Source organism: Gracilinanus agilis, chromosome 1 (assembly GCF_016433145.1).
Source record: "Gracilinanus agilis isolate LMUSP501 chromosome 1, AgileGrace, whole genome shotgun sequence".
Lineage (NCBI taxonomy): Eukaryota > Metazoa > Chordata > Mammalia > Didelphimorphia > Didelphidae > Gracilinanus > Gracilinanus agilis.
The window spans coordinates 731850376-731865164 of NC_058130.1; the positions used below are offsets into that span (position 1 = coordinate 731850376).

Here is a 14789-nt window from a genome sequence, read left to right on the forward strand (position 1 = left end):
TTACAAAAATTCAAAATTAAATATCCACCAACAAAATAGTAAATTATTCAACAACAAAGATAAAGTTTCATATAAAACATCTCCGATAGGAGGCAGCTGGGTAGCTCAGTGGATTGAGAGTCAGGCCTAGAGACGGGAGGTCCTAGGTTAAAATCTGACCTCAGACATTTCCCAACTGTGTGACCCTAGGCAAGTCACTTGACCCCCATTGCCTACCCTTACCACTCTTCCACCTAGGAGCCAATACACAGAAGTTAAGGGCCTAAAAATTAATTAATTAGTTAATTAATTAATGATCTATATTTAATAAAATAAAAGCCAAACAAATGAACAAACACTAAACCAATGTAAAATGAATCTGCTATGTGTGCCAGGTTCTTTCCAGATCTAAATCTCTGATCTATTCCAAATCTGTCTCAGGTTTGCCTACCTTTGGCTGTCCTTTCATCAGTTAGCTATAATTGTATTCAACAGGAAGACTAGTTCTGGATTGTTGACTTTGCCTCATGTCACTTTATCCAGGTCTTTCTAGAATTCCTTTGAATCCCCCTCACTATTTACTGTTCTGTCATTTAACCAGAGGATGTCTGGTCTAGATCTGAAAGATGTTATGGTACTCCTATGAAACCTCCCCAAGGTGTGGGCATGGCTCTGGACTCTCTGAAGCCCTGTCATCTGAGCATAACACTTTGCAAGTTCTAACCAACTAGAAAGGCTTTGAGTAGCAACCAGGGGACAGGCTAGGTGTCTGTCGTAGGAGGACTAGCTTAGGAGAGTAAGAAGAGACTCATCATCCAAGACTGCCAGGGAACAAATCTTTTTTGGCCACAGAATTTCATAAAGGCAGCCTCCTAAAGCATGGCAGAGTCACAATTAACTAACAGGAATGCAGGAAGATGGTGGTCTAAGACATTTGGAGAAATATGAAACAGAGGCCTTCATCTGGACATGCTCCTTCAGCACATTTCATTCAGTGCCTAGTATATCCTTATGTCAAATCGGCCTCCTTTTGTGAGGTGACATGGAAGGGATGCTGGGTGCTCAAAGGAGATGTCAGAAGAACAGAAGCTCTGGGAAGCAGAGTCTATCACCTTGGAAAGTGTAAGCCTGGGTACAGATCAAGGGTCTCAATCTTACCATCATTTAAAGGTCTAAGCTAATGCACTGCCTTTGTCTTCCTCAGGGAATCTCAAAGGGGTCATATCTCTGGGTCTAAGGCTCCTCACCTTACAACAGTAACTCTTTACAGCAAATGACTATGTTGTCCATCATTCTGCCACCTAAAGGAGTCTATAAAAGACCACTTCATATACTCCTAATGCCATCAACTTCCCAGTTTTCCCAGCTCTCCTGATAAATCACAGAATTTTCACTGCTGAAAAGGACCTTTAGAACTGGATCTAGAACAAGGCTTCTTTACCTCACTGGAGTTCTAGACCCCTTTGACAGTGGCCACCTGGTGATGCCCAGAGAAGAGCCCGTCTGTGAACAAGGCTTTTAAAGGCATAAAATAAAATAAAGGCTTACAAAGGAAGTCAATTCTTTTGAAATACAGATGTCAAAAACTTTTTTTTAAAAAACAAGTTCAGGGATCTGATATTAAGAAGCCCTGATTTAGATGAAAATCCAACACATAAAGGTGTGTTTTGCTAAGGGCCAAGCAGCAAATAAGGAAAGAGCTGGGACCTAAAGTCAATCAGGTCTTCTTATTTCCAGGCTGGGGCTCTTTCCATTACACCAAACTATCTCTCTAATGGGCCTAGGGGGATAAAAAGACATCATATTTGAACCCATACAGGCTTCTAAATGAGGAGGGCCAAATAATGGACTGCAAACCAAGTTGAAATAGACTCACAAGCTCCCTAGAACAACCTGAAATACAACTTGGATATAGGGATAGACTTTGGGTCTAGGAAATAACTATAATAACTCACCTTTTCTCTGAAAGATGACTAAGGAGAATTCAAGAGGAGTCCTAGTGATGGCAGAAGGATTTTAGTATCTGGAGTTGGAAGGGAGCTTAGAGACTAGCCCAACTCAATCGATTTACAGATAGGGAAACTGAGGCCTACAGAGGCTGAGGGACTTGCCCAAGGATCACACAGAAAATAAGAAGCAGATCGTCTGACTTTAAATACTCTTTCCACTCCACACCAAAGGAGGAGCAATCTGCTCTGCCTGACTGCACAAAACATTTGCTTAAGGGGGCCACCCAGAAAATCCCCCTGCCCAAAAGAACCCTTCCACCCTCTAGTCTTCACATATTCCCTACCCATCTACCTACTCCCAACCTGAAATTTGGGAGCCTTTCCATTTCTAATGAGGGGTTGAGGGCCAGATTTCAACAAACAAGGACAGAAACCAGAGAGGAGCTGAGTTGTCATCTTGGAGACACAGACCTCTTTCTTCTTTGTTGTCCAAGGGCCTGAGTGGCTGGTCTGGATGGTAAGTACAGTATGTGCCAGAGGCCAGCAGCTCTCGCTTGATTTAAAATGCAAAAAACCTTGCCAAGTGACCTGTTCTCCCTGGCAAATGCACAAACAATCAAACATATGTCAAACATTATGAGATTCTATGCTTCTTACGCTAACAACCAGGCTGCCCTTCAGTGTGTGAGTCCTCCTGCTAGGTACAATGCAACATTCTCGAGTCTATTATTTTCATATGTGTATATTCTACTCCATTTGTTTAGACTCAGTACAGTTTGGAGGTACATTATCCTTGGGAGTGCTTTGAAAGGATTGCCAAGGGCACTCTGGCAAATGCACTGAACGAACACTGCTGGAGGCTGCTGCAGATCCTAGCTGATAAAACAAGGAACAGAAAGTAGAAGGTGTCTGTAGAAAGAGATCAAGAGACTCAGTGAACCCCCATCTGACTTCCAGACCTCCCGCACAGTATCTCTACTGGGAGCAAGCAGACCTTCATGGGAATGTGTAGGGCAATGTGTTCATCTAATGAGAAAGCCCTTCTCATCACGACATCTCCACATCCTCCAGGCCTGCATGGCAGCAACCAGAAGGAGAAAGGGCCTCACTGTGTTTGGCTGCTCTCACAGTAGCATACAATCAGAGATTGTAATGTCCCATGCCATAGAAACCTAAGGCTCAGGGAAGGTAAGAGACTTGTCAAAGGTCAAAAAAGATAGTTAAGAAGCAAAATAGGGATTTGAATTCAGAACCTCTGACTCCAAATTCAGGCATTTCTTATGGGTCAGACAAAGCAAATGGAAAATGTTCTGGGCTCTGAGAACCAAGTTCAAAACAACTGAGCCGCTTAGCCTGGTCCCAAAGGAAATGTCCAAATCCTCATTACATTCATAAATGACAAGTAGGCAAAGGAAGGAGGTATGGCCCAGCAGGCCTTCAGAAGCTCTGTCCTTGGGAAAAGAAACAAGTTCTTAGAAATATCTTCAAGGCAGTATATATAGCCTAAAACCCAGTGAGTGCAGAATCCAATGACACAGCAGGACCTCTAGTGCCCTGTGACCACATTTGGGACCAAGGTGTATGCTTAAAAGCTAATAAACTGAGCACATCCTTTCACAAGTCACACGGTCTTAGGATAGAAGAGTCCCCAAAGGCCAGCTAATACAATCCTTCTCTGAAGCAACTTCTAACATATATAACAACTTCTAAATCTGCTTCCTTATAATCCTCCCCTCTCTCCCACCCCAGGGATCCCAGGTCGCCCGTATAGGGTTAAGCAGAGTAGGTCTACTCTTTCTTTCACTAAAAAGCCCTTGAAATCTCTGAAGACAACAGAATGTCCATCTAAGCGACCCCTTTTCTAGGCATAAACAGCCCTGGTTCTTCCAGCTGACCCTCCCAGGGCAAGGTTCTGAGTTGCTTCTACATTCTAATGACCTGCCTCTGGGCATACTCCAGCTTGCCAACATCTCTCTTACAATGTAGTACCCATACCTGAACTCCAGATGTGAGCTGACCAGAGCAGAGGACTGTCACCTCCCTTGTTCTCTAAGAAAACAACAGAGAAATTCCAGACCTGGAGATTTCTTTGAAAGTTCCATGGAAATTCAGGGCCAGAGCTCTCTTTCAGAGCTTGCTTTTCAGCAGGTTTCTGGGATGATATATTCACCTGCCTAATGGGCTGTCGTTGCTCTAAGTAAACGAATAACTTCTAAATGACTATCTCCAGATGCATATTACATCAAAACGCCCACATCTGTAGAACACCCTTCAACCTGAAAAACTCTGAACTGTATCTTTGTGCATACCCAATGGAATCTCCTCCTCGGTCCCTCACCCCATCAATGTGCTGTCCAAACTTAGGGGGTGTCTACATGAGCTATGCCATACACCTGAATCAGGACCCCCATCCCTTCATCAAGAGTCCCTCAGGTCTAGCCCTTACCCTGATTGGAAGTGCCGATGCCCAGGTGGGTCAGGTTGGTTGCCAGGTTGCCGGTGCTGTTGGAACTACTCAGGGCTGGAAATGTGGACTCTTCCGGATCCAGAGGGGTTGGGAGAGGTGAAGGGAAATGGATATTTGTCAGGTCAGGGAGGGATCCCCCTGTGTTATGGGTGGCAGGAATTAGGGTTGTAGTGTTTTCCTGGTCAGCAGATGGGAAGATGCTAAAGAAAGGGAGAGACCACACAGAGAATAGCAAGGATAAGCTCTAAAGATTAGTTCTGGAACAGTCCTTAGAACTAAAGTGTCCAAGGTAGGAAGGGCCTAAGAGATTATATACTCCAACTTCTTTATTCAAAGAAGAGGAAGTGTGGCCCTGAACCACATTTGTAAGAGAATTGGGACTGTGGAAAAAGATGGATATATGGAGGGCACCAGGGATGTTACAATATAATCTAAATGGTTGTGGGTACACACACTGGGTTGTAGGAGAGACAGGACCAGGATGGGGAGACCAGAGTACACAACTAAGCTGCTGATAACTGATAAAAATGGCTGTTGGCCAACTGTCAGCACTAGGCCAGAGTCTTTGAAACCAACAGGCAAGGTAAAAGGTTTTAACTGGTTTAATTATGTTGAACTAAAATAAAGGTGGGATAGAGAATTCTACACTAAAACCTAATGGGCAAAACCACAGGGTAAGGGGAGGACTTAACTTCTCTAATACTAATTGACCTAGGCCTCCTAACTTTCAGTTTAGTAATTCTTTACAACTGGCAGAAGGCTTCATTCACAAAATAATACCATAGGAGAACTCAGACCAATGCTATTAGATGCAACATCACTTTAGGTACATTTATCATATTAGGCTAAATTCAGACTGTACTTTTTCCCCAATTAGACTTGGAGAGTACCTGGTTGCTAGTGTCCAACTAAAGAAATTTCTTTTTTAGGAATATAGCCTATATATTTTTTTAAATCAGCCATTTCAGCAATTTTCCAGAAACATGGACACAGCTTCACCTTGCAGTTAGCCCTTCCAGAGTGAGTATGTACGCCTGCTCTACTCAGTGCAGATTCTCATCACCTACCAAAGTTTGCTGCTTAAATCTGGCCTCTAAGCAGATATGTTTTAAGAGAGCAACTCTGCCCCTCACAAAAGCGCTGTGTGCACGAATGAGCATGTGTGTGAGCACACACAGGCACACATTTGCATAAAGTGAGACATACTCAAGACTTACTTGATTCCTGGGACTTCACAGGACTTAGGCCTTGATGACCCTGTCTGAAATAAAAGACAAGACCACAATGAAACCTAGCTCAAGAAAGCAGCATGCATTCCTCAACACTTAGTGCTACCAAACCCAGAGTCTCCTTAGCCTTTTGTGACCCCATTTTTAGGTTAGCTGAATCAAGGATTTTGGAGCTTCCAAGGCACTTTAGAGATCATCCCTTATAATTTTACACATAAGACATAGTAATATGTCCAATGTCACACTGCCCACGGGTATGAGAGAACAGGCCTCGAACCCATATGCAAAACCTCTAAACTGCATTTTCCCACTCCTGCTGGATTTGTGACACTGCTTCAGAGACATATGGCAGTGTTAAGACCATATCCTGAACCCTCAACTCTGGCTTCCCCTGAGGGGAGAAGGGCACCATAAAGAAGCTGTTTGGTTTCCTAAAGACCCAGGGCCAGGGTCTTTCTGAAATAAACCAATTCATGTCTTTAAGTTCTCCCCTCTAAAATATCTAGGGAGCAACAGATGGTCAGAAAGACTGGGAGCTGGCACTCGTCCCTTGCCCAACTATGGGGTAGGGAAAACAATGCTAGGAAACTCCTACCTCAGACCAGAGCACTGAAGGAAGAAGGGCATTGTTTCTCCCTACATCAGAAAGTCACATCATCAGGAAAGAAAGAGTCCTTTTAGGGAAAGGCAGGAGCTCCCAAGAAAAAACTTCACAAGGGTGTTTCTGATTACTCTCTGCATGTAGCATGGGGCTGGGTCAATTTGTGCCCATGGTGAGAAAGAGTGAAGAGGCAGTTGGCAGGAGAATTAAGCCCCTCTGAGCAACAGGCAGAGCCTGTGGATTTAGAGGTTTTGGCTAAAGGTGACCCAGGATAAAAATAGCAACTGAGGTTTCTATAGAAGCATCTCATCTTGTTTAGCTCTGAGCCCTAGCAGTTCAATTCAACATTTATTCCATACCTACTCTGTATTAGTCACTGTGCTGTTACTAGGTCCTTGCCCTCAAGGAACCTACACTCTACTAGAACAAAAGAATGTGTACTCATGGAAGTCCAGACAAAATATATACAAAGCATTACCAAGTGGGGTACCAGCAATAAGAAGAGTTAGAATAGAGGCACTACTCTAGCAAAGAGGCCAGCCTGTGCACAGGCCCAGGGGCACAGAGGGAATGCCATGTTCAGAAAAACATCAAACAGGCCAGTCTGGCTAGAATGGAACGTATGCAAGAGGGAACAACATGGAATCAGGCTGGAGACAGACTTGAAAGGCTTTGGATGTCCAAAAGAAGCATTTGTAATTTTTCCTAGGAACCACAGGGAGCCAGTGAAGCTTCTGGAGTAGAGACATAGGCATGTGTTTTAGGAGTATCAATTTGGCAGTTATACAGAGAACAGGCTGCAGAAGAGAGAGGCTGGATATTGGACCATCAATAGATCAGGGGAAACCTCATGAGGACTTCAGCCAGACTTCAGCCAGGGTGATGGCCAGATGAATAGAGCAAAGGGAACAGAGATGCTTCATTATGAAAGCAGAACTGAAGAGTCAAGGATGACTTCAAGGCTGAGAGTGGCGGTGATCTCCACAGAAATCAGAAGTCAGGAAGAAGGTGGCTTGAGAGGGATGAAAATGAACTCCAACTGGTACCTGCTGAGTTTCAGACATGTATAAGACATTCAGGACAGCACCTATGCATCAAGAAAGGGGTGTGGAGAGTAAAATAGAAAGAGACTGAGGATGACAGGAGGAGAAACAGGAGTGTGGTGTCAAGAAAACTCAGAGAAGAGAAGAGAGTATACCCAGAAAGAGGGTTGTCAATGCGGTCAAACAACCAAGAAGTAGGAAGGTTGAATGAAAAACGAGCATTAGAGTTAAAAGGTAGGACATGGCTGGTGACCTTGGGAGGGAACATTCTCAGTAGAGATATAGACTTAGAAGCCAGATTGCAAGGGGCTGAGAAGTAAGTGGGCGGTGAGGAAGTGAAGGCCCAAGTATAGGGAGTTTTTTTAGGAATCTGGCCAAGAAAGAAAGGAAAGATACAGGACAATCAGTAGAGGGGAAGGTGGGGATAAGTGGGGGCTGTTTTAAGGATGGGGGAGATCTGGAAGTAGCTTTAGATATCAGGTAAGGATTCAGCAGATGAGAGAGACTGAAGGTTAGAGAGAAATTCAGGATAATGGAAGGAGCCAACTCCTGGAGAAAAAGGGAAAAGATGGAATTAAAGGCATCAGGAGCATGGCCACTCTCTCCTTCAGGCCTAAAGCAAAAGAAGAGAAATAGGGATGAGACTGAAGAGATATGAGGTGTAGAACTGAAGAGTAAAGGAAACTTAGGACAGACGGCTTCTATTTTCTCGAGACGGTCCTTTGCTGAGAATGAGGGGGTGGTGTGAGGGGCTTGAGAAAAGAAAATAAGATTTTGAACAGATGCCTTAGAGAGTGTGACAGAGTTGATGAAAGAGTAAGAAGACTGGCCTGCAATAGTGATGGTCCAGTAGAGGTTAACTCATTCTTATAGATCACAGTGGATTTAAGAGCAGAAAGGGACCTTAGAGGTCATCTAATCCAACACCTTCATTCTGTCTATGAGGAAAACGAGATCCAAAGAGCCCAAGTAATGTAGCCCCACAGTTGATAAGAAAAAGGACTGGGCCCAGGGCCTCTGACCCAACACACAGAAACACAGATCTGTAGTGAACTGAGTTGACACCACTGGGTGACTTCTGCTGGTTTTGCAGCACAGAAGAAATGAAAAGGCAAATGCTGGTGGGTAAACAGGGCTGCAGTTTGGAAAGGTACAAATGCTACAAGGATGAGGTAGCCAGGGTTAGAAGACAGTGTGAAACTCAGTGGGTTAATACTGGAAAGGGAAGCCAGAGCAGGGCTGACCAACCAGGAAAGGAGGGAGGGGGAAACTGAAGGTCACCCGGAGGATAAAGAAAAGTTTAGGAGGAGTAAGGCCACCAAGCAGTGAGATGGGAGGCTAGGCACTGAGGATCGAGAAAATTATTTCAGAGTTCTGACAGTATGAGCAAATGTAGGGTGATAATGAAAACGAGGGTGTAACCATAAGTGAAGGTAAGGGTTATAGAAGTTAAGAAGGCTGATGAGCTAGGAAGCCAGGGTGTCTGCGAGGCAGCAACATCTAAACTAATATCCCTGAGTCTAAGGGTTGGGGAGGAGAGGAAGGCCTTGAGAAAGAAAAGAAAAGAGCTCAGGGAATAGTAAATAATACATCTAGGTCTTGAGAAGGTGGTATCTTTCCCCCTATGCCAGGCTGCCTTTCAGTGCTGTAAACCACAGTCTGGCTGGTGGCGGCTTAGATCTCACAACAAGCCCATCCCACTGGGCAGTGATCCCTCCTGAGTCAGCAGAAATGGCCTGAAGTTGAAGGAGGAAACCCGGGCACTAATGCCTTGCAGGAGGAGCCCTGGGCTCCCAAGTATCAGAGGAAATGCTTGGCTGCTAGCTCTGCTAGTGATGTGGGGGGGGCTGCTGTGGTACTGGTGATGAGCACTGCTAAACAATGACAGGCACCTTTGAAAAACAGTCCTAACTCAGAAACAGCTCTTCTAGAAGTAACAAGAAATCCTTGTGAAGAGTTCAACTGAAAAACCAGCCTCATTCCCAAAACACTCGAGGAGATGTTCTTGTAGGTCAGAGCTGTGTTAATAATAGTTGATATTTCCAGTACCACTCAAACACCTCAAGCTTTAAAAAACAAAACAGCAAAAACAGACAGAAAGCCACAATAGGTTGTCTGAATTGATTCCTAAAGCAAAGCTGAGAAGTGGAACCCATATTTTTTACATTGAAGTCGTGTGGTCTGAGCTCCAACACAGCTGGTCCCTGATGAGCATACCTTAGCTCCCCCCCTCCACCCAAGCCATGCCTCCCCCAGTGCCTTCTGGAGGCATGAACTCCTATCTCAGAGCACTCCAGCCTGCATTTATATACTGACCTCCCCAAAGGTACCATGCTACCTGATCAGAACCTCTGCCCTGGTATCTTCCCAAGGTTGAGCCTAAGTCTACCTCAAGCCAACCTGGGAGGCTCTGTTGAATCGCCCAGAGGTGTCTCCCACTGCCTGATAAATCAAACCTGAAACAACCTCCAAAAAAAAGGACAGCTCAGCTTTAACTGGTCCCCAATATCAAAAATACAGTGTTGACAGTGAGACCCAAGAGGCTTGGGGGCAGAATGGCTTTCAAGTCCCAAACTGGCATGACTCCTTGAAGTACTGACTTGAAGCAAGATCAGAAGAAACCCCACAACTGGTTCAGTGGCCTTGCCTGTGAACTCAAATTCACCAAACTGTTCTTCTCCCTCACTTCTCCATTTTCCTTAATTGTTCTTTGGGGCTGATGTTTTCCTCAAGGAATTGCTCCTAAAACAATTCAATGTTCAACTGAACATTTCTGACATGCCTCCTGCATTCAGGGCTCTGTGCTAAGGGATTCAGAAAAGTAAGTCATGATCCCTTTTCCATGGGGGTGGATGGTAGAGTGGAGGTGGGGATCAACTCATGAACTAGCAGTTAGGTGCCTACACTGTTAGGTATAGGGTTAGTTAAGCAGTCTTCAGAAGAAGGCTACAATAACAGAGATATCAAGTGACATACTTAGCTGGATGCCTCACCATCATCTCTTTTTGCGCGCGCTCTCTCTCTCTCTCTCTGCTTTCCTCCCTCTCTCCCTCTTCCCCTTCCTCTCCCTCTCTCTCTCTCTCCAATCTTTCCCTAATTTGTGTTTATTTTCCTCAGCCTACAAGCATGCAGATGCCTCACCCATTCTGAAAACTCCTTAAGGCCATACTACCTTCTGGTTTTTTGTTTTTTTAAAACCCTTGTACTTCGGTGTATTGTCTCATAGGTGGAAGATTGGTAAGGGTGGGCAATGGGGGTCAAGTGACTTGCCCAGGGTCACACAGCTGGGAAGTGGCTGAGGCCGGCTTTGAACCTAGGACCTCCTGCCTCTAGGCCTGGCTCTCACTCCACTGAGCTACCCAGCTGCCCCAGCCATACTACCTTCTGTATCCCTCCATACTTCTTCAGAGACAAAATTCTAGAAAATGCTATTGACAGTTCCCCTCCTGTTCCTCTCCTCTAGACCCTCTGAAGTCTGGCTTCTGAAGCTGCTTTCTTCAAAGTAACCAGTAATCTAATTGCCAAATCCAATGGCCTCTTCTGATTTCTCATTCTTCTTGCTCTCTTTGCAGCCTTTGACACTGCTGACCTAAGGCAACTAGGTGGCTCAGTGGATAGAGTCACACCTGCAGTTGGGAGGACCTCTTTCCTGGTTTATCTCCTCCTGGTTTGATTCCTCCTCATTCTTCTTTAATAGATTGTCACCTCCATCCTGTCCTTTAATCACGGATAAACAGAAAGGCTCTGTTTCTGGTCCTCTCTTCCTCTCTCTTCCACTCTCTACACACTCCTTTGGTGATCACACTGGCTCTCACGAGTTCCACTTTCATCTCCAGACCTATATGTCTCCTGAGTTTCAGGCTCACATCAGCTGCTTGTTGGCATGGCAAATTAGATGTCCTGGAGGCACTGGAAACTCAGCCTGTGTCCAGAGATGAACTCATCTTCCTCTGCCCCTGTACCCAAAGCCATCATTTGCCCAAACCTTCCTCTTCAGAAGGTATCATCATCTTCTGGTCACCTTGGTTGGTACTCTGTGAGGCACCCTTGTCTTTCTGTGTGTCTCACATGGTCCATCAGCTGCCAGGTCTTGCCGATTCAACCTGCCAGAGCTGCTCTCTTATTGGCTACTTTTCTCATCTGTCTATGGCACCTCTGTTCTCCGATCATTCCTCCACATACTTGCTAAAGTGAACTCTAAGCAACAAGATACCATGCCACTCCCCTGCTCACTAAATTCCAAGGGTCTCCATTATCTCTAGGACCAAATGTCACTGTTTATCATTCAAGGCCTTTCACAATCTGGTTACAGCCACCTTTCCAGTCTTACAACATATTCCATCTCCCATGTGCTGCAGTTCAGCCAAAATGGCCCTCTTTTGATCCTTACCCAGGGGGCTTTTGTTTCCCACATCCCCACTTTTTCCCAGGCTGTCCCACATGCCTGGACTGTTCTCCCTCCTCCCATCTCTGAGTATCTGTAGTTTCCCTCAAAGCTGAGCTCAGAGAACACCTCTTATGTGAGGCTTTCCTTGATCTCTCTGGATGCCAATGGCTCTCCTTCAAATTCCCCTCTACTTGTTTTGAATTTATTTTGTATATACTTGTAGATGTCTGTGTTTCCTCCCTCTATTGAACATATGGTCCTTAAGGGCAGGGACTGGTCCATTTCTGTCTCTGTATTCCCAGCACCCAGCACAGTGCCTGGCATATGGTAAGCTCTCCCTCAATAAATGCTTGCCAATGGTATGATTGGGCAATTATTTGAATGCAGAATGAACAAAACAATGAGCCCATTTGAGACTAACAAACTTTAAAAACTGCTCTTAAAAAGTGGCTAAACTAGTCTGGCCCTAGGCAAAGTTCTATTTGTCCTTCTTGGCTCACTCTGTCCTAAGACACATTCACTTTCCTATCAACCTGCTCTCCAAGAGCGTTGTTTGTGAACACCCTCACTGGCTGGTCCTTCTAACCTGGGCTGTTCAGAATCTTCTAAGGAATTTACTCAGAAGAGCCTGCTCTTCGCTTGGTTGGGTCTCTGGAGGTGGGATGGTGTGGCGCAGAATGGAGTGAAAACAAGCCAGAGTGCAAGTTAAAGAGGCTGTTCCTTTTTGTGCCATCTGCTGATTTTCATTTTTATACCCTTTTTTCTTTATGATCTCATACAGGTTTTGATTTTCCCATACTTTCAAAATCACATATTAAGTTTTGAAACATCACAAGATTGGCATTTACTAATTATCTTACTGTGGTTAAACAAAGAAGCAAGCTTGTCAAGAATTATTCATTATGGCCTGGCTTAGTTGGAACTTATTCTTTTCCGTCATCCGTAAGGTACTAGAACATCAGTTCCTAGCTAAACATAATAGTTAATTATATTTTAACTAATTATATCATTTATATAGTTACGTTATACTATTCATTCCCATCATAAATCAAGGAGATAGTTATGGTAGTTGATTACATCTAATAAGATACAATAATATCAGTCTGGTCCAAATTTTGTTCCCATGCTGTTCTTTCTGCTATAGGGTTAATAAGAATGTAGTTCTGGTAGGATGATTCTGTGCTAATTTGTCATTGCCTTAATTTCCTTGTGTTTTACTGTTTCTTGGTCTGTAGGAGCTTGGGAACAAACTCAGGCCAGGTATTTTCTTGCTGGGAACTTTAGAAACTTGTATTAACTCACTAACTGCTGGTTTTTTGCTGGGATGATTCTAGGGGAAATTTCTTTACTCTAGGGGGTTGTACAGGGGTTTATTTTGGGATAGTGGGTAGTCTATGGCTGTAATTGTTCTTGCCATGAACCTGTATTGTTTTTCTGTGTCTCCTTTGAGCTGGATGAGGATATTGATTGCAATAATTTCCATGCAAGTGAATGTCACTGTAAAAAGAATCACATGGGGTAAACTGAGTGTGGAATTTCCATCCTCCTGACAACCTGCCGTGCTGGATTGTCAGAGCTTGTGGAGTAGCCGTGCTAAACCTCACAGCCTCGATGGCTTCTGGCACTAAGACACATTCACTTTCCTATCAACCTCCTCTCCAAGAGCGTTGTTTGTGAACACCCTCACTGGCTGGTCCTTCTAACCTGGGCTGTTCAGAATCTTCTAAGGAATTTACTCAGACTGGAAGCTGATATGTCCTCCTTCCTTCCCTATATTCCTGGGAGGGATATCAGAGCTACAGCATTAGAGATCATTCAGTATAAACCCCATGTCTGATGGATGAGGAAATCTCTAAGGCTCAGCTAAGCAAAGTATCTTGTCTAAGGTCTGAAGCACAAGCTCACCATGATTCCAATTCAGACCCTCAGAATGAGGCCAGCTAGTCCCACCTCATCCCTGAAATAATCATTAAGTCTTTATCAGAGTACACTCTAGGCATCTAGCCCTACCCTGGGTTCTGGACCTGAAAAACACAGCACGGCATGACAATAAACTGCCAACATTTTTGGTAAGAACTTTTTTCTTTTCTTTTCTTCTTATCCAAATCCTACAAGACCTCACTCTCTCCAAGAAACCAAAGCTGTTATCTTTCTCCTTCTCGCCCAACATCTGAGTCAGGGTAAAGAGGAGAGGGCATATCCCCATTCAACAGTATTATTCACTGGGTAAAATCACTACTCTCTTAGGGAACTCTCATTTTATCCAGCAACCCTCCTTATGACATCTTTGACAAGAGATTGTCCAGCTTTTGAGTGTACAACTGCCAAGACAAGGAACTCATTATTTCACAGGTTGTCTCTTCCATGTTGGACAGCTCTGCCCAATAGTTCTTTCTGCTTCTGAGCCCTTCAGATGTCGTACTGGTCCAGGGGTTCATAACTTTTTTGCATGCCCTGAACCCCTTGGCCAGTAGGTCTGGTGAAATCTAGGGAGCCTTACTTTGAGTCATGTTTTTAAATGCAGAAAATAAAACACAGAAGATAACAAAGAGGAATAATACTACTGAAATAAAAATGGTATTTTTCTTCCATTCGAGTTCATGGATTGCCTGACATCTATGCACAGAACCCTCAAAGGACCTCAGGTTAAGACGTCTTATTCTACCCAGAGGCATTTCTAGCTTTCTTCTATAGCATAGAGGCTTTGCGCTTTAAAGAAAACTCAGTTTCCCAGTTTGTCGTAAATTCTTACCTTTTTTGAGTCCCACACTTGTTTAGAGAGGTTTTTGTCTGTCTCAGAGGTGGTTTCCTCCATTCCTGGAACTGTCAATAATAAGACTGGAGGTAGAGTAATGGGGGAGGGGAGAAAAAAAGAAGGATCATGAGACAAAATCTCTTAAGAAACTGCATTATTTAAGTTTTACCTATAGCACTAGATACTGTTCTTATTCAGATTATGGATATATGGCAATTATTGAAACAACAATAATTCCTTTGGGCAAGAAAAAAAATTCTATAAAAGGATTTGGTACCAAAAAAAACCCACAGAAACTAATGTGTATCAAAAGAGCTGGAAAACCTTAAGTCTTTGACTCTGCAACGTCTGTATATGCTTTATTCTCTGTTTAACCAAC

General features: G+C 44.1%; 1 protein-coding gene across 2 annotated transcripts in view; it reads right to left on the reverse strand.

Moving 5' to 3' along the window:
• Positions 1-14789, reverse strand: part of CRTC1 (CREB regulated transcription coactivator 1) — a 133514-nt gene that overhangs the window by 20805 nt on the left and 97920 nt on the right. For both annotated transcript variants that reach the window (XM_044672297.1, XM_044672288.1), the window contains 3 exons: positions 14408-14493; positions 5613-5656; positions 4375-4595 (listed from right to left, as the gene is read on the reverse strand). In XM_044672297.1, coding sequence (XP_044528232.1) covers positions 4375-4595; positions 5613-5656; positions 14408-14493 — 351 coding nt within the window. The remainder of the gene's footprint in view (positions 1-4374; positions 4596-5612; positions 5657-14407; positions 14494-14789) is intronic.